Source organism: Typopeltis vanoorti, chromosome 2 (assembly GCF_054136105.1).
Source record: "Typopeltis vanoorti isolate ZY-2024b chromosome 2, IOZ_Tvanoo_1.0, whole genome shotgun sequence".
In the NCBI taxonomy this organism is placed as follows: Eukaryota; Metazoa; Arthropoda; class Arachnida; order Uropygi; family Thelyphonidae; genus Typopeltis; species Typopeltis vanoorti.
The window spans coordinates 31,251,202-31,276,368 of NC_143550.1; the positions used below are offsets into that span (position 1 = coordinate 31,251,202).

Genomic DNA, 25,167 nt, shown 5'->3' on the forward strand with positions numbered 1-25,167 from the left:
GGTATTAGAAAGTTGTATATGGGGTGTGGTATCCTGAAAGAGGAAGGCCACTAGAGGTGTACAGCAGGGGTCAATTTAGGGGCCATTGTGGTTTAATTTGTATGTTAATGATATTGGGATGGGTTTAAATAGTGATCTACAGCTATTTTCAGATGATGCAAAATTGTGGCGAGCAATGCAGTGCATGTTACGACTGATTTATGCAATCTATTCATATCCCTATAGGAGATTTGAATAGATTGTATGAATGAGCAGGTAAGTGGAACTGTCAGTTCAATGTTGCAAAGTGTAAGGTTTTGAAATTTGGTGACCAATGATGGAATGCAAATTATACACTTGGTGGGGAAGCTTTAAAGGAGGTAGAGGAGTGAGAGATCTAGGAGTGGTAGTGAACAAGGATCTGAAATTCAGGGGACACACTGCATAAGTTGTGATAACAGCACATCAGACAATGGCAATGATGCAGATGGTCCTGATATGCAGAAATAAAGAGATTATGATGCCTTGATCAGGTTTCATATGGATTATTTATGCCCAGATTTGGTTACTGGTTTTTCATTGTGATGAGGATATGCTAGAAAACGTTCAGAGAAGATTCACAAATTTGGTCAGTAGTCTTTGGAATATGGAGTATGAGAACAGATTGAGAGAATAATAATAAATTTAGTTTAATCCTTTATCCAAGTGTGAGCAAACAAAGTCTGTGCCTGAAAATATCTTCAGGACTGGGGTAAGGTAGTACAACACTGGGAAACTCATAGCAAAGGTGGACCAAGTTAACATCACTCCTATTTCAGTATCTCCCATAATGCAAAACATATCTCCTTGCAGATATGTATATTGTTATTATGCAAAGGGCCACTACAAGACTAGTTTCGACCTTTACTGAGGTCTCTTCAGTGGAAGCCAGGCCCAGAAGTGGAGATACCAAGGCAATGGAGAGGTCATCTTTACATATAGGAGTTGCCAAAAGGTGTGCCAGTTTATTATAAAATTACTCTGGATTTAGAGAAAGATGTTGAAAGTTTATTTTTCACTTGGTTAGACTGTAATAAATTTAGTTTAAACCTTTACCCAAGTGTGAGCAAACAAAGTTTGCGCATTAATATACAAGTTAATCATGAATAATTTATTCAAGTCTTCTTGTAAGGCCACAACATCTTCACTACTCTTCATGGTTCGTCCCAACTTTGCATCATCTGCAAACAACTGAATAACATCCAAATCTTCACCAATATCATTAATATATAAGTTAAACAATAATGGCCCCAAAACAGACCCCTGAGGCACTCCACTAGTGACTTTCCTTTTCCTGGATATCGCTCCCCCTCATACACAACTTGTTGATACCTATCAGATAGCCAGTCTCCAATCCAATGCACTAATCTAATATCCAACCCCATCTGCTCTAATTTGACTATCAATTTATCATGAGGTACTCTAAAAAAAGCCTTTGTGAAATCTAAGTATATTACTGTGTATCCTTCTCCTCTGTCTATGGAAGCAGTCACTTTATTGTAATAAGTAAGTAGATTACTAAAACATGACCTCTCTTTAGCAAATCCATGCTGTCCATCAAAGATAATACCATTGTTGTCAACCCAACTCTGGATCCTAGTTCTCACAAGCTTCTCCAACAACTTAACCACAACACCTGACACACAGATAGGCCTATAGTTTGATGCTTGAGTTCGATCACCTCCTTTATGAAGTGGCACAATCTTGCCCTCCTTCCACTCCCTAGGAACTTGACCGAGTGCAAGAGTCGTATTAAAAAAAATATGTCAAGGCAGGTGTCAACTCCCTGGCACATTCCTTCAGAATACGTGGTGATATATTATCATGTCCCACAGCCTTATTAACATCTAGTTTACTCAACTCCCCATACACCTCTTGCCCACTTACAGTCAGTCTCTCCTCACCATCATCTGCAGCTCTCAATCTCTTCATAAAGTCACATTCACAAGATTGAAAGACCTTTATGAACTGCTCATTAAGTATCTCCACCACACAATATTTTATTATGCAGATCATGGACATTTAGGTATTTTTGAAGAATTGCCTAAATGTCACCTTTTATTATTATTATTATTATTATTATTATTATTATTATTATTATTCTGAAGAGGATGCTAATTACAAAAGTATCTAGTTATAAATCTGCAAAATAATTTGAATAAATTTTAAAATTGAGTAGGACTATTATACATCATTTATCTTTTTAAATTTATGTAGTAAATTCCAATAACACAAAAATACAGTAAATATTTAGTTTTATCGTTTATTTGGAACTGGTCCCGATGACTTTATTTTACTTTCAGAACTTGTGTAGACTGTTAGAGACTTCAAGTGCCCGCCTTTTCCTTCCAATGAAAAACAGTGGATTTGTTTTTTTATAGAGCACTACTTTGGATAAAGCTTTAAACATCCAGTCTTAAATTTTTCATGGTAATCAGTATTTTCTTATTAAACATTTGAAACCTTATTCGGTGAATATGTACTGTAAAATAAAAACAAAAATTAAAAATAAAAACTCACAACAAACCTTGATTTGCTTCCCCTTCTACCAATTAATGGAGATGGACCAGGAGTTGAACTGCTGAGCACCCCTCTAATAAGTCTGATATGATTCAAAATATGAGGATTTGGAGAGGAAGACTGAAAAGTGGAAACATCTAGGGAATTTGTTGGGGAAACTCTAGCATGAGAACGTGTTGCAGTGGCTCGTAAAGATCGGGTACGATGAAGTTGTGGTGTATTCTTATCTTTCACTGATGGCCACATGCTTCCAAACAAAAAATGGTTCCTCTGAAATAGTAAAATGAATGACTTAATAAGTCCAGTGATTAGATTTGTTTCTGTATAGTCTAGTTTAAAAGTTCTACCTAAACAATTCAAAAGTTATTCAAAACTTTAATTTTGGTTTATAATTTCATGCTTTCCTTTCACGGTATTAACTCAAATCTACTCTGTTTTTAACAATGCCTATCGTAATTCACTTAAATTCAATAACTTGACAAAATTATATTATTGTTTTCATCCTTATTTTATCAGTGGAATCAGCAAACAAAAGTCTGCTCGTGAAATATCTAAAAGACTAAACTACCTGCATGTACAGAGTGGGTGACTTCAACATTAAATTGTCCTAGCACTGCATAGTGCACAGCATACTCCCTTCTCAGGAACATCATCCATGCTTTATGTGACAGGTCAGCACCCAGAATGGTTTTGACCTCGTCGGAGTCTTATTAGTAAGAGCTAACACAATGATAAAAGTCATATTTCGGTATGAGTGGAAGCACTATCCACTTAGCCAACTGATAATTTGATAGCTTTGATACTATTTCTTAGTACAACTTTCTTATCAGAACTTTTCTGTAAAGTTTGTTGATATAGCATAACACCCTAGACCAGTTTTCTTAATAATTTTACCCTGGAGGAATCCTTGAAACAATTCCAGGTCTGAGGAACAACTACATGAAAAAAATATTATATCTTTATATATATATGTTATTTACACAACGTTCATTTTTTTTTTCAATTACGATCTCACATGAAAACTCTAGCAATATCTCATGAAACACTAGGGTTCTGTGAATATAATAAATTTAGTTTAATCCTTTATCCAAGTGTGTGCAAACAAAGTTTGCACCTGAAAGTATCTTCGGGACTGGTATAAAGTGGTACAACACTGGGCGACTCCTTGCAAAGTTGGAGCAAGCTACCAACACTCCTATCTCAGTCTCTCCCGTAATGCAAAACACATCTCCTTGCAGATATGTATAATGTTATGCATTAAGGAAAGGGCCACTACCCAGTTTCGACCTTTATTGAGGCCTTTTCAGTGTGAGCCAGGCCCAAGTGGAGATATCAAGGCAGAAGCACTAGCAAGGTCATCTTCTCCTATAGGAGCTGCCAAACGGTGTGCCACCTTTTTATTAAATTACTCTGGATTTAGGGAAAGATGTTGAAAGTTTATTTTTCACTTGGTCAGAATATAATAAATTTAGTTTAATCTTTTATCCAAGTGTGTGCAAACAAAGTTTGTGCCTGAAAGTATCTTCAGGACTGGGGTAAAGTGGTACAACACCGGTTGGTAGCTTGCTCCACCTTTGACTCCTTGCAAAGGTGGAGCAAGCTACCAACACTCCTATCTCGGTATCTCCCATAATGCAAGGAATCTCAGTATCTCCCATAATGATAGGAGTGTTGGTAGCTTGCTCCACCTTTGCAAGGAGTCGCCGGTGTTGTACCACCTTACCCCAGTCCTGAAGATACTTTCAGGCGCACACTTTGTTGGCACACACTTGGATAAAGGATTAAACTAAATTTATAATATTCTGACCAAGTTAAAAATAAACTTTCATCATCTTTCTCTAAATCCAGAGTAATTTAATAAAAAGGTGGCACACCATTTGGCAGCTCCTATAGGAGGAGATGAGCTTGCTAGTGCTTCTGCCTTGGTATCTCCACTTAGGCCTGGCTCCCACTGAAAAGACCTCAATAAAGGTTGAAACTAGTCTGGGTAGTGGACCTTTCCTTAATGCATAACATTATACATATCTGCAAGGAGATGTGTTTTGCATTATGGGAGATACTGAGATAGGAGTGTTGGTAGCTTGCTCCACCTTTGCAAGGAGTCGCCTGGTGTTGTACCACTTTACCCCAGTACTGAAGATACTTTCAGGCACAAACTTTGTTTGCACACACTTGGATAAAGGATTAAACTAAATTTATTATATTCTGACCAAGTGAAAAATAAACTTTCAACAGGGTTCTGTGAAATTGGTTGAGAAACCCTGCACAAGACACTTAAGTGGTCTTCAATTGGCACTGTCTTAGATATTAGATAAAATCACAGATATTATCTAACATAAGCAGCATTTCTTATATTCCTTAAAATAAGGTTGCCAATTCAAATTGGCAATGTTATTTTACCTTAATTCCTCTCTCTTTTTTCTATTCACAAGGCTCTGCAAGTTGCATTCACTCAATCTCTAATCAATCTGACATTTCTTAAACCCAACACTGACTTAGTAAGCCTTCTCTCGACCCACTCCAATACATCCCCTTGAAAACCATGTGGCCAAATCTGTGCACAGTAGTCCATATGTTGCTTGATCAAAGCCTTATATAAGTGAACTATAACCTCTTTGCTTCTGCATTTCAATGTCCTCATCATCATTGCCATAATCCATTGTGATGTTCATACAATTTTAGCAGTGTGACTCCTAAACTTCAAATTTCTGTCCACCATCACACCTATATCTCTGTAAAATTTATTTTGACATAAGAAACATCCAGAGTGTATTACGAAATCGAATAGTTTTATAATGTCTTCTTGAAAGATGTCAGCAAGTAATTTTAAAGTCTCTTTGAGAGGTACATTTGTATATAAAGATTCTATATCAAAGCTCACCATAAGATCTGTAGGTTGCAATGAGACATTTTTTAATTTTTCTAAGAAATACACTGGATATTTCTTATGTCAAAACAAATTTTACAGCCAAATAGAAGGAACAGCCATGGGAAGTCCTCTCTCTCTCTCTCCTGCTTTAGCCAACTTTTATTTAGAACATCTAGAAAAAGTCCTCTTCTCATCTATTTTCCCTCAACCATCCTTTTGGGTAAGATATATAGATGACATCTTTACTGTATGGCCACACAACAAAGACTCCTTACCTTCATTTTTAAACAGTATCAGTTCCTTACATCATCGTATAAAGTTTACTATGGAAATAGAAGAAAACAACCACTTATCTTTTTCAGACTTTCTCCTCATCCAGTCACCTTCAAATACTCTTACAACTACAGTTTACAGGAAACCAACCTTCACAGGTAGTTATATTCTTAAAGAATCAGCCCATCATCCTTGTCAAAAAACAGGAATCATAAAATATCTAATCGGAAGAGCCAAAACTAATTGTTCTACTTCTAATTTTCTACAGAAAGAACTTTCTACTATCCAACAACACATGAAACTCAATGGCTTTTCCAAAAAGGGTACTCAACATCTTCTTGATTCTTATAATCCACCACAAAACAACGAAGATTCAATATGTCGAGTTCCAATTCCATTCATCTCCGGGATTTCAGAACCTATCACAAGAATTCTGAAGAAATATGAGTTAACAGCTACGTATTCACCTATTAACAAATTATCTTCCAATTTTCCTTCTCCTAAAGACAAACGCTCAACTATATCTCTTCCTGAAGTTTATCAAATTCCCTGCAACTGTGATCTCTCCTATTTTGGACAAACTGGACGTTCTCTTGAAAAAAGAATCCAAGAACATCAATCTTCCATTCATCACAACAAACCTGAAAAATCTGGATTGGCTCAGCACGGGATTGAAATTAACCACAACATCCTTTGGTCAAAAACTCGCCTCTTACATAGATCTCTTTATAAATTTGAACATTTATTCAAAGAAAGCGTAGAGGCCTTACTCCATCGTCCTAACCTGAATTGGAATGACTGTATATCTATATCAAAAATCTGGGAAAGTCTAATCAGGATAACTCATTAATTCATATTAATTAATAATATTATTTAATATTATTAATTAATATCCTTATTTCAATCATGTCTCTGCTTAAAAATATTCCCTTTAATACTTAGTGATATAAAATCACGTGGCTTGTTCTATTTTTAAATGATCTATTATTAGTATTCTACCTTGCATATTTTTTTAAAACTGTTCTTGTAATGCCACTGAAGATGGTCTGCTATTTCCAGACCGAAATATTTGGTTAATTAAATATCTTTCTAATGGTATTAGAATATGCACAGTGGACTGCCTCACTCTAATTGGAGATATCGACATCGCTATGCTAAACCTTACCTAACTTGACTTTAAGTTCCCTACATACTGAAAATCTCAAAAAAATCATGCATTCATCATATGAACATATGAGTGCCCATCAACTCATGTCATCACTAAAAACATCCAAAATCACAGATCATTATGTAATAGCTACCAATTTCTACAACACAAATGCTACCCCACAAACATCAGCAACAGAACTCTACAAAGCAAACCCAGACTTAACCATCACAGTAATATATATATATAGACTGGAACAGTCTAATTTGATCCCATAATTTTATATGAAACTTCACCTTTGTTTTGCAGACATATACAAATGCCAACAAAATGTTATAAAAATAAGAAAGCGAACAGAATTTAAACCTATGGATAAAAAACAATATACTAAACAGTATCCTCAAGAACAATCTGTGGAAGAGATTAAAAAATCACCTAATAACACCCAAATACCAACTTTCTTTAAACATACAGAAAACCAAATATGCACGGACAGATGAAATTATTATTTCTAGAATTTTTAATCAGATAATGGTATTATTATTATTATTATTATTATTATTGTACGGGCACTCCCATGGAGTCCGAAGACTCATCACAATCTATCCACACAATCTATCATACCACTCCTTGAATCCATTAACAGATAAAGCACTCACAAATGACTCTGGCAATCAAGTCCACTTATTCAAAACTCTCCAAGCAAAAAATCTAGTCCTCACGTCCCTATTAACCACACCTTTATTAAACTTTCAGGGATGATCCCTTGTTCTGGCCTCTCCAGCCAAGTACTGAAACATTTCCCCTGCATCAATCCCATAAAACCCTTTAAGCAACTTAAATGTTTCTATCGTATCCCCTCTTTTTCTCCTATCAACCAACTGCTGCAATACAGACACCCTCAATCTATCTTCATAGGGAACATTCCACAGACCACTCACCATCTTGGCCACTTGCCTCTGGATCTTCTCCACCATATCCTCATCCCCAAGAAACCCAGAACCAGACTTCAGCACAGTAATCCAGATGTGGACATATAAAAAAGATAGCCAAGTAATCTTATTGGCTACCTTAGCAACCTTAGCAATATGTCCTCTAAACTTTAACTCTCTGTTTGCCACCACCACTAAATATCTAGCCTCATCTATTTCCTGGAGGAGAGTGCCACCAATGTGATACACAGTTGTAATCTATTTATCCCAAAATGCATAACATTACATTTCTCCACACTAAACCAATACCTATTATATTTTGTCCATACTGAGTCTATTTAAATTTAAAATCACCTTGACTAACTATTACTCTACCTAATTTCGCATCATCAGCAAACAGCTGTATATTTCCTATATCATTTATGTACAAATTAAACAGCAATGGTCCCAATACTGAACCTTGTGGCACAGTACTAGTCATCTGTTTTCACCTCAATTCGCCTCCATATATCGCATTTTGATATCTATCCAGCAGTCACCATTTTAGCCACTTAACCAGTGCCATATCCATCCCTGTTTGTTCTCATTTGCATAATGTAGTATTCTGTCAAATGCCTTTGCAAAATCCAGCAGAATCATTGTGTAGTTATTTCCTTTATCCAACTCTGCTGTTACTTTATTATAAAAAGACAGTAAATTACTAAGACATGACCCACCCTTCACAAAGCCACGTTGCCCCTCACAGTATCATAGTTTTATCCACCCATTCTTGAATTCTCTTTTTGACCAATTTTTCAGTACTTTTACCACCATGCCTGAGATTCTGATTGGTCTATAATTTGCAGTAACCAATTATTATTATTATTACGTGACACCTCCAGGGAGTCCAAAGACTCATCGAAGGAGGACACTTACTCTACAGCTCTCTGTCTTCACTACTCAATCTACCAACTACAACTAACCGCAACTACACCAATGCCATCTACTGCCCATCACCAAAATTTCCACAGACAATCACAAACATCCATGCTCACAGCGGGATTCGAACCCACAGCCTTTTGGCTGGAGAGCAGATACTCTAACCACTTGGCCAACCAGGCTTTCCTTATGCAGTGGGATTAATTTGTTCTCTTTTCACTCCCTTGGAATTCTACCATAACTGAGGCTTAAATTAAAGAACCTAGTCAAAGGCACTGCCAGTTCCCTTGCATATTCTCACAAAACTCTAACTGATATACCATCTAATCCCACAGCTGTATTTACATTGAGATTCTGCAATATCCTAAGAACCTCCAAATCATCCACCTCTGTTCCCATATTAGTGTCTGTCACATATGTTAAAGCAGTAACCTCACTAGGATGACATACTCTTGCAAAGTGATCACTCAGTAGCTCAACTATTTTATCTTCTTCTGTCACCTTGTGACCACTACCACCACCATCACTCATTCAGGTTAATCTTCCATAGTCATTCTTCCTCCAATGTAACAAGGATGGCTATCACAAAACCAATTTTTAAAGAAGAATGTGAAACATCCCTTCTAGATTTCATCACCAAAAATTTCGGCCAAGATATAGAACTCTAACACCTAGAAGAATCCTTCAGTGATAAATTTTCTAAACAGTATTATGCTACTGAAAACAGACATCTATGTGATCATGGCCAAAATGAAACCAATCCACCAGTTAACAGCAAACTATATTCTTTCCATCCATCTCCAAAATTCGAATTGAAAGATACTGTCTTGCTGCTGTACTCAAAATGCTAGCCTAGAAAAGGCTAACAGACCTTATAACACACTTTTATTATTATTATTTTGTGACATCTCCAAGGAGTCCAAAGACTCATCGAGGGAGGGCACCTACTCATCAACACCTCTATCTACTGACCACCACCACCACTAATATTTTTTGTCTGTAAATTGTGTATGTACTGAAGGCCGATTTGTCTGTATGCAGGATGAACAACCCGAGTTCCCGGGAGAAAAAACCCTGCTACCTCCGTATGAGATTGGCTAACTCACTTTTAATTGAAAGAAGCTCATATAAAGATTCTTCTTGTCACAACGAGAATCAAACTTGGGCCTTTTCCGATCAAAGGGCGCAATGTATCGTCATTCTTCCAATTGCACTACGGAAGCTTTGACTGACTACATTTGACACTTTTGAAATGAATCAATGCAATGTTTAGTATAGGTATTATCCCCTGAAAACTAAAAGCAGCAGTAATTAACTACAGCAAAAGCAGTAACCTCCCTAACAGGGTAAAAAAAAATGACATACTAAACTACAGACCTATTGCCAATTTACTTGTCATCACAAAAATTTTAGAAAACAAATTTCCAAAAACAATCCTCTTGTTCCTGTTTTACACTTATGTTCATGTACAGGCATAAGTGTAAAATCAGACTATCAAAATCAGATCTGATAGAACAGGATGGTTAATTGTTTCTGTAGTCTCTTTATGCCTGCCTATATATTACATGTGTTCTCTCAAGTTTCTGGAGGGGAAAAAAAGTGTCTCCTTTGCATGAAATCAGCTATCTGCTCTGTATGAGATCAAACCCTGTTCTTTCCAACCATTCAAAAGCTATATGGATTGCATTAAAATAAAAAGCACTATCATATTATTAAAATATATTACTGACACTATATACAAGGCTCTTGATAAAAACCAATTCACCATACTTATACTATTAGATCCATATGATACCACACTACTAACAATCTACACAGAGATCAACATCACTCTCTCTTCAAAGTACAACAAGACCCAAATGCATTACAATTTAATTTCATAATAATTCAATCATAATAACAATACCACAACCCCAATGCCTATCATTAAAAAGCTAAGAAGCACTGCACTAGTTACACTATAGTGAAACAAAGACTCAACCCGTCTTAAGGGATGGATGGGATCATAACAGGCCATAAGGCCTATACGTCAAAGGAATAAGAAGAAGAAGATATATATATATATATTATTTAAATTAAGGGGATATTTAATCCCACATTATTTCAGAGCCGAATAAGAAACTCTAAGATAGAAATCAAAGAGTTTCATGCTGAATATAGCAAGCTATAAAAGTTCGACAAGTCCAAGCGTAAGCAAATACCTGGGTAGTACAATACCGGGCAACTCGTAGTAAAGGTGGATAAAGCTAGGATCACTATTCTTAGTATTAACCCTAATGTAAAACTCATCCCCTAGGAGATGTATGTTGTTTTACATTAAAGGAGATAGGTCACTACCCAGACCGGTTTCAACCTTTATTTATATATTCGGCATGAAACTCTTTGATTTCTATCTTAGAGTTTCTTATTCGGCTCTGAATAAGAAATGGGATTAAATGTGGGATTAAATATCTCCTTAATTTAAATAATTTTTACATCACCGAAGTGAAGCCTTTTGGCTCTTTATTGCATTAATATATATATATATATATATATTTATAAAAATAAATTTAACTGACTAGAACCCGAGAAAATATAACAAAAACCTTTAATACATCACAACTAGTTTCATCGGTGATCCGACTTCTTCAGGTGAGAAATAAAAACATAAGACATAAAATAACACGGTAAAAAATGAACTTTACAGCTTAATAAAAAGCAGAATAATAACAGTCATATTTGAATAGGTGACCGCGTGCTACCGTTGGCATGAGTAGAATGTGTGCGACAGCTAATTTTTGAGCGCCAGTACTGGATTACTGCGCTATGGGAATCGGGTAAATTGTAGCTAAGATTATTGTTTAAATGTGAAGGGTCCAGAACTATTTCTTTTGATTCGATGATTCTTCTTTCGAATTCATCCTTGCAAATATATAAATTAGTAGTGCGTTCCCAATCAACTTGATGTGGCTGTTCTTCAAGGTTAGAGTTTGCCGAGAAAAGGACATGACTGGAAAGGGCGCTCGCTCGTGCTCTACTGTAGGAGATGTCACGTCTATGTTCCTCAAGACGAAGTGAAACAGATTTGTCTGTCTGGCCAAAATAAGGTCGACCACAGTTGCACAAAACTTTATAAACACCAGGAAAATGCAGATGGTTGTGTTTTGGTTTTGGTCGACTCAGAAAAGAACGAAGTTTTGGCAGCGTAGTATAGTCGGTCTTTATGTTGAATTTTTTCAGAATCTTAGCTAGTTTTGGGGTAAGAGTGCTGATAAAAGGCAACTGTATATGAGTGATTGGGTTGGAGTCATCTTCTTGTCGAGGATGTTGGCGTGGTCTCAAGCGTTTAGTGATGTTACGAGACGAATATCCATTATTTAAGAAGGTGTTTTTCAGGAAGTTAAGCTCTGTTTGAAGGTCTTCTTCTGTGGAAATGAGATATCTTGCTCGATGGGCGAGGGTGGAGATGATGCCCAGTTTCTGAGGTGGGAAGTGATGAGAAGAACCATGTAAATATCTATCAGTGTGGGTGGTTTTTCGAAAAATTGAAAATTTAAGACAGTCAGGAAATCTACTGATCTTTAGATCAGTAGATTTCCTGACTGTACAAATATACAAACAAACTAGCGGTTTAGCTATGGGCAGCCCTCTATCTCCAGTCTTAGCTAATTTTTTTCTAGAAGATTTTGAAGAGAAAGCTATTTCCTCAGCTACTTTGAAACCTAAACTGTGGTTACGTTACATCGATGACGTCTTCCTTATTTGGGGACATAGTTTAGAGGAACTGCAAAACTTCCTAAACCATTTAAATAACCAACATCAAAACATTAAATTCACATCTGAACTAGAGGTTAACGGCGTTCTCCCCTTCTTGGATCTAAAGATCAGTAGATTTCCTGACTGTCTTAAATTTTCAATTTTTCGAAAAACCACCCACACTGATAGATATTTACATGGTTCTTCTCATCACTTCCCACCTCAGAAACTGGGCATCATCTCCACCCTCGCCCATCGAGCAAGATGTCTCATTTCCACAGAAGAAGACCTTCAAACAGAGCTTAACTTCCTGAAAAACACCTTCTTAAATAATGGATATTCGTCTCGTAACATCACTAAACGCTTGAGACCACGCCAACATCCTCGACAAGAAGATGACTCCAACCCAATCACTCATATACAGTTGCCTTTTATCAGCACTCTTACCCCAAAACTAGCTAAGATTCTGAAAAAATTCAACATAAAGACCGACTATACTACGCTGCCAAAACTTCGTTCTTTTCTGAGTCGACCAAAACCAAAACACAACCATCTGCATTTTCCTGGTGTTTATAAAGTTTTGTGCAACTGTGGTCGACCTTATTTTGGCCAGACAGACAAATCTGTTTCACTTCGTCTTGAGGAACATAGACGTGACATCTCCTACAGTAGAGCACGAGCGAGCGCCCTTTCCAGTCATGTCCTTTTCTCGGCAAACTCTAACCTTGAAGAACAGCCACATCAAGTTGATTGGGAACGCACTACTAATTTATATATTTGCAAGGATGAATTCGAAAGAAGAATCATCGAATCAAAAGAAATAGTTCTGGACCCTTCACATTTAAACAATAATCTTAGCTACAATTTACCCGATTCCCATAGCGCAGTAATCCAGTACTGGCGCTCAAAAATTAGCTGTCGCACACATTCTACTCATGCCAACGGTAGCACGCGGTCACCTATTCAAATATGACTGTTATTATTCTGCTTTTTATTAAGCTGTAAAGTTCATTTTTTACCGTGTTATTTTATGTCTTATGTTTTTATTTCTCACCTGAAGAAGTCGGATCACCGATGAAACTAGTTGTGATGTATTAAAGGTTTTTGTTATATTTTCTCGGGTTCTAGTCAGTTAAATTTATTTTTATAAATGTATACATCCCGAGTAAATCCTAATTTCAACAATATATATATATATATATATATATATACACTGTGCACAATAATATTTTTTATGAAAAAAAATATAAATTCACAAAACAAAAAAAAATATACTTAAATATAAAGCGCCAATAGGCTTCATTTCGGCAAGGTAACATTATTTAAATTAAGAGGATATTAAATCCCACATTATTTCAAAGCCAAATAAGAAACTGAAAGATTGGAATCAAAGAGTTTCATGCCAAATATAGTAAACTATAAAAGTTTTGGCTGACTGTAGTGTAAGCTAAAACGCATAGTTCAACACTAGGGCAACTCGTTGCAAATGTAGGTAAAGTTCTGATCACTATTCTTAGTATTACCCATAATATAAAACACATCTCCTAGGAGATGTTTGATGTTATACATTATGGTGGAAGGTCACTACCCAGACCGGTTTCGACCTTTTTTGAGGTCTCATCAGTGAGTAGGTAGACCAGGTAATACCGAGGTTACAGCGAAGAGAACTTTATACTTTGCTATACGAGGTGTCAAAAAGGTGCATCCATAAATTACTTAAATATAATAAAGCGCCAATAGGCTTCACTTCGGCGATGTAACATTATTTAAATTAAGGGGATATTAAATCCCACATTATTTCAAAGCCGAATAAAAAACTCAATGATAGGAATCAAAGAGTTTCATGCCGAATATAACAAACTATAAAAGTTTTGGCAGACTGTAGCGTAAGCTAAAACACATAGTTCAACACTAGGGCAACTCGTTACAAAGGTGGGTAAAGTTCTGATCACTATTCCTAGTATTACCCATAATGTAAAGCACAACTCCTAAGAGATGTTTGATGTTATACATTATGGTGGAAGGTCACTACCCAGACCGGTTTCAACCTTTTTTGAGGTCTCATCATTGAGTGTAGGTAGACCAGGTAATATCAAGGTTACGCTACAGGTTGCCGAAACTTTTATAGTTTGCTATATTTGACATGAAACTCTTTGATTCCTATCTTTGAGTTTCTTATTTGGCTTTGAAATAATGTGGGATTTAATATCCCCTTAATTTAAATAATGTTACATCGCCGAAGTGAAGCCTATTGGCTCTTTATATTTAAGTAATTTATGGGCGCACCTTTTTGACAACTCGTGTAGCAAAGTATAAAGTTCTCTTTGCTATAACCTCGGTATTACCTGGTCTACCTACTCACTGATGAGACCTCAAAAAAGGTCGAAACCAGTCTGGGTAATGACCTTCCACCATAACGTATAACATCAAACATCTCCTAGGAGATGTGTTTTACATTATGGGTAATACTAGAATAGTTATCAGAAAACTTTACCCACCTTTGCAACGAGTTGGCCTAGTGTTGAACTATGTGTTTTAGCTTACACTACAGTTTGCCAAAACTTTTATAGTTTGCTATATTCGGCATGAAATGCTTTGATTCCTATCACTGAATTTCTTATTCGGCTTTGAAATAATGTGTGATTTAATATCCCCTTAATTTAAGTAATGCTACATCGCCGAAGTGAAGCCTATTGGCGCTTTATATTTAAGTAATCTATGGGTGCACCTTTTTGAGAACTTGTATAGCAAAGTATAAAGTTCTCTTCGCTATAACCTTGGTATTACCTGGTCTATCTACTCACTGATGAGACCTCAAAAAAAGGTCAAACCGGTCTGGGTAGTGACCTTCAACCATAATGTATAACATCAAACATCTCCTAGGAGATGTGTTTTACCCTATGGGTAATACTAAGAATAGTGATCAAAACTTTACCCACCTTTGCAACAAGTTGCCCTAGTGTTGAACTATGTTTTTTGGCTTATGCTACAGTCCTGCTGAAACTTTTATAGTTTGCTATATTCAGCATGAAACTCTTTGATTCCTATCTTTGAGTTTCTTATTCTGCTTTGAAATAATGTGGGATTTAATATCCCCTTAATTTAAATTTTAAAAAATATATATACATTTATTAAGTAAACTGAAAAATATAATAATATTGTTCAATTTGTGTAATGTTACCTATAACTGTATTATTATTATTATTATTATTTTATTATTATTGTTAATGCATGACCTCCATGGAGTCAAAACACTCATCACTGGAGGTAACAGTACAGTGTTTGCCTCCAGTAATGTCTTTTCATCTGCAAACAGTTGTACATCACCAGTTAAATCTATCCCAATATCATATCATTGCGTTTACCACAATGCAGACAATGCATTCTACTTACCAACCATTCTCCATGTAAAGAACCTGCTCCTTATGCCATTGCTCACACCCACCTTCTGGGGATGTTCCCTTATTCTACTCCCTTCTCCGATTCTATGAAAAATTAATTCCATATTAATCTACTAACAACTACAACCCTTTACCAGTGTAAATGTTTCAGTCACTTCCTCTCTCTTCCTCCTATTCACAAGGCTTTGCAAACTGCATTCCCTCAATCTTTCCTCATATTCTACATCCCAAAGACCAGTTACAACCTTAGTCAGTCTTCTCTGGACATGCTCCAATATATTCTCATCATCATGAAAACCTGGGGACCAAATGTGTGCACAATAATCCATATGAGGCCTAATCAAGTCCTTGTACAATGGAAGCAGAACCTCTTTATTTCTACAAGTTAAGGTCCTTAGTAGGATTTCCATAATTTGATGTGATGTCTTCCCAACTTGTGCAGTATGAACTCTGAACTTCGGATCCTTTTCCACCACCACCATTCCAAGGTGTCCTATCTTCTCAACTTGCTCCAAAAGTTTCCCACCAAGTGTATACTTTACATTTGATTGCTGCCTACCAAATTTCAGAACCTTACACTCTGCAATTTGAATTCACAGTTCCATAATGTCCATGCAATCCATTTGAGTCCTCCTGTAAGGTCACATCTATTTGGTTTCACATCATTCTACCCAGTTTTGTATCATCTGCAAATTGTACATCACCAATTAAACCTATCCCAATATCATTCATATGCAAATTCAATAAAAACGGTCCCAGGAAAGACCCTTGTGGGATATCACTAGTGACTTTCCTCTTTAAAGATAGTACCTTCCCCATACACAACTTGCTGATACCTATCAGATAGGTATTCATCTTACTAGTCTTTACTAGTCTGTTATTCCATCCCATCTGCTTCAGTATACTGACCAACTCGTGGGTTGGCAATCTGTCAATAGTCTTTGCAATATCTAAGTATACAACTGTATATGCATCTCCTTTGTCCAATACATTTGTCAGCTTATTATAGCACATAAGCAGGTTTGGTAAAATACGACCATCCTTTAACAAACCCATGCTGACAAGTACAAAAAATGCTAGTGTTATCAACCCATTCTTATTATTATTTTATTATTATTGTTAAGGCATAACCTCCATGAAGTCAAAAGACTCATCACTGGAGGTAACAGTACAGTGTTTACCTTCAGTGATGAGGCCATGACCCCATGGAGTCAAAGACTCATCTAGGAGGTCCTTTTATCAAACATACAGCTCATCATACCATGCTTTAAACACACTCAAATTCTCTGCAGACACCACACTCTCAGGCAAGACATTCCAATCATTCACAACTCTGCATGAAAAAAACCTGCTTCTCACTCCCCTACTCACACCCTCATTATACAGCTTCCAGGGATAACCTCTGGTTCTCCCCTGATCTCCCACTATTTTCTGTAGAACTTCTACACCATTGATCCTATAACAACCCCTTAATAACTTGTAGGTCTCTATTATATCTCGCCTCCTCCTCTTGTCCACCAGACTCTTACAGTTGCATCTTCTCAATCTTTCCTCATACTCGACATTCCATAGGTTAGAAACTACCTTAATCAGTCACCTCTGGACCCTCTCCAACATCTCCTCATCCTTCTGAAAACCAGGTGACCAAATCTGGACACAATAGTCCACGTGTGGCCTAATCAATGGAACAAGAATCTCCCTACTTCTTCAAGTCAGTGTCCTCCTCATCATTCCCAGAAGCTTTTGAGTTGTCTTCACAATTTTGGCTATGTGCCCCCTAAATTTCAGATCCTTATCCACCATCACCTCCACATCTCTTATTTCTTCCACCTCCAACAATATATCCTCACCAAGCATAAATTCTGCATCCCATCTTTGTTTTCCAAATTTTAAAACTTTACATTTTGCAACATTGAACTCGCACACCCATTTCCGTGCCCAATCACTCAATTTATTCAAGTCTTCTTGTAGGGCCACAACATCTTCTCTACTCTTCATGGTTCGTTCCAACTTTACATTATCTGCAAACAACTGAATATCTCCATCCAAATCTTCACCAATATCATTAATATACAAGTTAAACAGCAATGGCCCTAAAACAGACCTCTGAGGCACACCACCAGTAAATTTCCTTTTCCTGGATATTGCTCCCCCCATACACAACTTGTTGATACCTCTCAGATAGCCAGTCTCCAATCCAATGCACCAATCTAATATATCCAACCCCATCCACTCCAGTTTGACTATCAACTTATCATGCGGTAATCTATCAAAAGCGTTTGCAAAATTTAAGCATATTACTGTATATCCTTCTCTTCTGTCCATGAAAGCAGTCACCTTATTGTAATAAGTAAGTAGATTACTAAAACATGACTTCTGTTTAGTAAATCCATGCTGTTCATGAAAGATAATACCATTGTTGTCAACCTAATTCTGGATCCTAGTTCTCACAAGCTTCTCCAACAACTTAACTACAACACTTGACACACAGATAGGCCTATAGTTTGATCCTATTGTACCCCTTTTGTATCCTATCTCTCACTCCAACTTCTGCAATACTTTAACAACTCCAGATATAAAGATGGAACCATAATTTGTTGCCTTAGCTTTATCACCACCATTGTGAAGTACAACAATTTTGACTTGCTTCCATCCTTTGGGACTTGTGCTGTTGCAAGACTCTTGTTACACAGGCAGGCCAAGGCTCATGCTAATTCCTTGGAGCCTTATGACATGTAGTGATATGCCATCAAGTGTTGCCTTATTGACATATTGCTTACTTAACTCCTCATATACTTCTTGCTCACTTTAATTAACTCACATTAAGTCTTCTCTCATTTCATTCTCTACATTTGAGCTTTCTAATTTCACATTGACTATGAAACACCTTAATGAACTGCTCAACGAATACCTCGACTATGTTCTCTGTAGAGTTTCCAATCTTCCACTTTTAACCATTAACATCATCTTACCATAATCGATTCTTTTTTCTACTCGCTGCATATCGAAAAAAATTATGAGAATTTTTCCTAGCCTGAATTGCTAATTTTTGCTCATACTGCACTTTTCTTTTTCTTTCCGAGTCATTCTCCTAGCCTGCTCTTTATACTCTTTGTGCAAATGACTGCTACCATTATTCATCTTGTATAATGGTACACCTCAAAAGTGCCTTCTTCTTCCAGATTTCATGCTTAATATGCTAATTCATCCGTTTTCCACCTACCTTATTCAGCCTTTTGATCTTTGGAATGCATTCAAACATTAATGCTGTTATGTATCAGTTCTTGAGCGGAATTTATTCCTTACTGCTCAACTCCTCATTCCAAGCTGTCTCCTGAGCTTGTCATGATCACCAGACTTGCACTTCCACTTCCACACTTATCCTTCCCTAACAGAAGTCTTTGTATTACTAGTCACAACTCAGGTGATCACTTCATGATCACTCTCAACAACTGGAGGGAAGTACGAAACCCATCTCACGATTAGATTCTCTGGTAAAATGATCAGATCTAAAACTCTCGATCCTCGCATGCTTTCCTTTACATAGCATGAGATAGTTGTGTCTTAAGAACTCGAGAAATTCATTTTCCTCATTCCCAAATGCTATCTTTTCATTCTAATCTATACTGCCATAATTAAAATCAGACATAATAATCACCCTTCCATTGTTCACTAACCCAAGTTGTTTATACATTTCTTCATCACCACTTTCCATATATCTATAGCAACATCCAGCTAGATTTCTCTTCCTGTCAGTTCAATCTTCACCTAATGATACAATGCTTCAAATCCATTGCCGCTATTTGCCTCTTTCATGTCTACCTTATGAGGACATTATTCCCCTGCTATCATCATCAACACCCCCCCCCTCCCTTCTTGTCCTTTCTAGCCTTGCGAAAAATACTGTATCCTTCAATTTCTATTCTCAGTTAGAATATCATCTTCATTCAACCATGTTTCACTTATTCCAATGATTTTGGGGAGAAGAAACTTAATGAGTGAAACCATTTCATCTCCCTTATTTCTGATACTTCTGGCATTTACAAACAAAAACAGTAATTCATTTTTAGGTCTCTAACTAGTCCTATCCAAATCACTTGTTTGTTGTAATTTCACCAGCACATATGTCCTTTCCTAATCACCATTATCTAACTCACTCACATCCATGTCTATTCCATTTCTATGCTGATTTACATACCAAATTGCAGCATATTATTAATAATAATAATAATAATAGAAGAACTATATATATCAAGTGCATTAAATTTGCATATTATAATATTAATTAAGTTTTAATAATGGCAAACTATGAGTAGACATATAAATACAAAATTAATAATGAAAAAACTACTCAAAGCTCTTTTGATGAAGAAATTCTTATATCCATTAGATAGAAAGGAAGAAGTAATATATTGCAGTTCTTTCTGTGATAGATTGTCTGAAGAACAAAAGGAGTGGGCACGATGAACCAGTGTTTTAATAGTTCCTGCCTTTTGACTGGGATGGTGATGAGATTCAGCGTGGATATAATGGCTTGTATGAGTCTTCTTTCTATATACTGAGAAATGTAGCTTACCATCTGGTTGGCGAAGAATTAGAAGATCTAAAAAGGCTAACTGCTTATTTGATTCTACTTCTAGGGTAAACTGTATCCTTGATGAAGTGCATTTAACTTAGTGAGAAACTGTTGAAGTTCAGTTTTTTGCTATATAGAATGGCTCTTCTGATGAACTTCAACAGTTTCTCACTAAGTTAAATGCACTTCATCCAAGGATCCAGTTTACCCTAGAAGTAGAATCAAATAAGCAGTTAGCCTCTTTGGATCTTCTAATTCTTCGCCAACCAGATGGTAACCTACATTTCTCAGTCTATAGAAAGAAGACTCATACAGGCCATTATATCCATGCTGAATCTCATCACCATCCCAGTCTAAAGGCAGGAACTATTAAAAGACTGGTTCATCGTGCCCACTCCTTTTGTTCTTCAGACGATCTCTTATAGAAAGAACTGCAATATATTACTTCTTCCTTTCTATCTAATGGATATAAGAATTCCTTCATCACAAGAGCTTTGAATAGTTTTAATATGTCTTCCTCTTCAAATACAGAAGAAATAACACGCATTCCTATCCCTTATGTACACGGCATTAGTGAACGTATAGCAAAAGTTTAAAACCACTGAATATTTTTGTTGCCTTTCGACCATTCAGAAAAATCTACATCTTTCTCACTTCTCCTAAGGACAAGCTTCCACATCTTAATTATCCAGGTGTTTACCAGATTCCTTGCTCTTGTGGATTATCTTATTTCGGACAAACAGGAAGATCTGCCTCTATTCGGCTAGAATATATTCAATATCAGTCTTATATTCAATACCTTGAACCTGAACAGTCTGGACTTGCAGAACATGCCATCTTCACTAGACATAGAGTTCATTGGTAAAAGACAAGAGTCCTTCACAAAAGTCGGTTCCTCATGGAACGGCTTTATAAAGAAACGTGAAACTTTACTTCACTCGCCTAACTTAAACAGATCTGATGGTTTACGTCTATCCCCTTTATGGGAGATAGTACTTTATAATTCAGCTAATCTTTCCTAACTTTTTATTGTATATATAATTTTTTTTTTTAAAAGGAAATTTATTGACCTTTTTAGTTATCTTACACTAGCTACTTAGGCAACGCTTTTTGGAATTATCAGTTATTGTTTAATTTGAGCTTAAAATGTACTGAAGATGCCTATGACACACAGGCAAAAATTATACTATTAAATAATCTTTTCACGTGAGTTTTTCTGTTATTAAGTTTGTATTTATAATATTAATTAATTATAATCTGTACTGAACTAATTGTAAAAAAATGTAATATTGTTGCTTAAATTATACTGGATATGCATGTAATTTATTTGAAAGATAATAAATGGGAAAAATATATGATAATTAGAGTAAATGGAGAGCACAAGAGTTTTTGAAATTATGGCTGAGAAGGAATTGATTAATCTTCAGGAGAACAGTGCAATGTTCTCCCATTGCTGGAGTGGTAAGAGACATGAGCCAGTAGAGATGAAATGTGCTGGTTCTATTGTATAGCTGCTTCATTGGGTACATCTGGATTTCAGCAGCCAAAGAGACCTTGTAAAGGCAATAAATGATATTACTGTGGATCTTGAAAGTTTTTCATTTGGTTGCAAATGAAATTGAACTCCCCAAGAAATTATATTCTTGTTTTATACTCTATCCAAATATAGGTAAATAAAGGTAGTGCTTGAGGTATCTTCACGACTAAGCTTTCTATGGAAAAGCTTAGCCGTGAAGCTTAGCATTTAATGTAATATTATTATTATTACACGCTCCATGTAGTCGACAGACTGATCTTAGGAGGTTCATTCAACTGACAACATATTTATTATATAGAATCTTAAAGTCCTTAACACTCCTTGAATTAACAACACATTCTGGTAATGCATTCCATTCACTGACAATTCTCCATGTAAAAAATCTACTCCTCACACCCTTCTTCACCACACTTTTAAATAACTATCAATTATGACCTATGGTTCTTCTATTCTCACCTGCTACTCCTTTTATAATCCCCTCTGGATTAATCTGATAAAATCCTCTCACTAACTTAAATGTCTTTATCATATCACCTCTTTTCCTCCTGTATATTAAACTCTGCAATCCACATTTCTTCAACCTCTCTCCATAGCCAGCATTCCAAAGTGCTGATACTGTCTTACTCACTTGTCTCTGGACCCTCTCCAATGCTTTAACATCACATTGAAAACCAGATGATCATATTTCAGCACAATAGTCCAAATGTGTCTGACCAATGCATTATAGAGTGGCACAACCACTTCATTATCCTTGCATGTTAGAGTACTTCTTATCATAGCAGCACTACGATGTGCAATCTTTGCAACACTAGCAATATGCTCTCTAAACTTCAGTCTTCTGTCAACCATCACTCCCAAATCTCTAATCTCATCCATTTTCTGCAGTATGGCACCACCGAATTAGTACAAAGTCTTAATTTCTGCAGTCCAAAATGCAACACCTTGCACTTATTGATACTAAAACTACAACCCCACTATTTTGTTCAAGTAAAAAAAGTCTATCCACATCTTCCCGAAGGGATTCAGCATCAGCAGTGCTACTTATAATTCTTCCCAACTTTGCATCATCAGCAAATAATTGAGGATCCCCAGTCAGTCCAAATGATATATCATTTACAAGCAAGTTAAACAGCATGGGCCCAAGAACAGAAACCTGGGATACGCCACTGGTTACCCTTATTTTTTGAGACACTGCTCTATCATACACAACCTGCTGGTATCGTTCAGAGAGCCAATCTCTGTTCCATCTAACCAGTATACTGTCTATTCCCATCCTCTTCAGCTTTCATCAACTTATCATGTGGTAATCTCTCAAACGCTTTTGCAAAGTCTAAGAATATCACTATATATGATTCTCCCTTATCTAACACACTCATCACCTTATCATAAAATTCAAGTAAATTACTGAAACAGGACCTACCCTTTACAAATCCATGCTGATCATCATAAAGAATGTCATGTCCATCAATCCATATTATATTTGTTATCAATCTTTCCAACATCTTGACCATAACTGTAGTTATACAGACTGGCCTATAGTTGGAGACCTATGTCTTAGAATCATGCTTGTGGAGTGGTACTATTTAGCCTTCTTTCCACTCCTTAGGAACCCTACCCACTGCAAGACTTTCATTAAATAACCAGGTCAAGGGCATAACCAACTGTGGTTCACATTCCTTAAGCATAGATGATCCATTCCCACAGCCTTATTCATATTTAACCCAACCAACATCTGATACACCTCTGTTTCTTTCACTTCCAATTCTTCTAATACGTGCCTCTCTTCTATATATTGTGCCAGATAATTTATGTCAGTATGATACTGATAAAGTGTTCATTCAATAATTCCACTATATCCTTTGCAGCTGCTAAACTTCTGCCATGATTATCCACCAATGTTAGTCTGCCATAATTATTCTTCCTCTTGCTTGTCATGTAGCAGAAAAATTCCTTGAGTTAACCTTGGCCTGACCAGCCAATCTCCTCTCATACTGCACCTTTTCTTTCTTTAAAATGCTCATCACCTTTCTAGCCTGCATCTTATACACTTCATGAATCTGATCACCAACAACTGTATTGTACCTCCTCCATAATATTTTCTTTTCCAGCACAGCTTGTTTGATTTCGCTGTTCATCCATTTCACTCCACTCTATTTACACCTCAGTTAAACACATTAATACATTGTTTTTGTCTGATACTGCATTATAAGTTTCCACACATGCAAGCAAAATTTTATTAAAGATCATGCTAAATAGGATTGAGGCCAAAGTTGAGGCAGAGATGCCCGAGGAACAAGCAGGTTTTAGGAAAGGTAGAGGCACCAGAGATCAGATCCTTTGCCTTAGACAGATCATAGAAAAATATAAAGAATTCAGACTCCCTCTAGTAATGTGTTTCTTAGACTACTCTAAAGCTTTTGACTGTGTTGAGCATGTGAAACTGTGGGAAGTAATGAAAAGAATGGGTTTTCCTCAACACACTTGTATAAGGAGCAAGAAGCCACAGTAAGAACAGGTGTTGGATTGACTGACTGGCTTCAAGTTGGAAAAGGAGTTAGACAAGGATGTTTACTTTCTCCTCACTTGTTTAGTATATATGCAGAGGACATCATGCGTGACGCATTGGATGAGCTCAGGACAGGAATTACGATAGGAGGTAGATTGATCAGTAATCTGAGGTACGCTGATGATACAGTACTCCTTTGTAATGACATGGAAGAACTAGGACTAATTCTTGACAAAGTTAACAAGATCAGTAATAACAGAGGACTTCAACTCAATTCTAGCAAGACAAAGATCATGGTTCTCAAAAGAAAAACAAACAGAGAAGCTCTTGAGAAACAAATGTATCTTAATGGAGAAAGAATTGAGGAAGTCAGCAAGTTTGAGTACCTGGGATCCATTATTAATGTGAAGAATTGCTGTTCAGAAGAAGTCAGAAAAAGGTTAGGAATGGCTAAAACAACAGTCAGAGACCTGTCTAAAATCTGGAAGGATGGCAAAGTTGAGGATTTTGGATGCAGTGTTGTTTTTCCAACAGCAGCTTATGGATGCGAGACTTGGAACCTAAAGAAGTCAGATAAGAAATAGATATCTGCTTTTGAGATGTGGTGTTACAACAGTCTGTTGAGGATATCATACACTGAAAGGTGTACAAATGATTGGGTGTTAGAAAAGATTAGTAGAACTTTAAGACTCCTTAAGGATATTGACAGAAGAAAGTTAAAATATTTTGGACACA

The 25,167-nt window shown here is 36.4% G+C and overlaps 1 protein-coding gene across 1 annotated transcript in view; it reads right to left on the reverse strand.

The window, feature by feature from the left end:
• LOC150108907 (muscle calcium channel subunit alpha-1-like) overlaps window positions 1–25,167 on the reverse strand; it is a 1,617,925-nt gene that overhangs the window by 92,970 nt on the left and 1,499,788 nt on the right. The window contains exon 43 of the mRNA XM_090414483.1: window positions 2,546–2,808. Within this exon, the coding sequence (XP_090270609.1) occupies window positions 2,546–2,808 (263 nt within the window). The remainder of the gene's footprint in view (window positions 1–2,545; window positions 2,809–25,167) is intronic.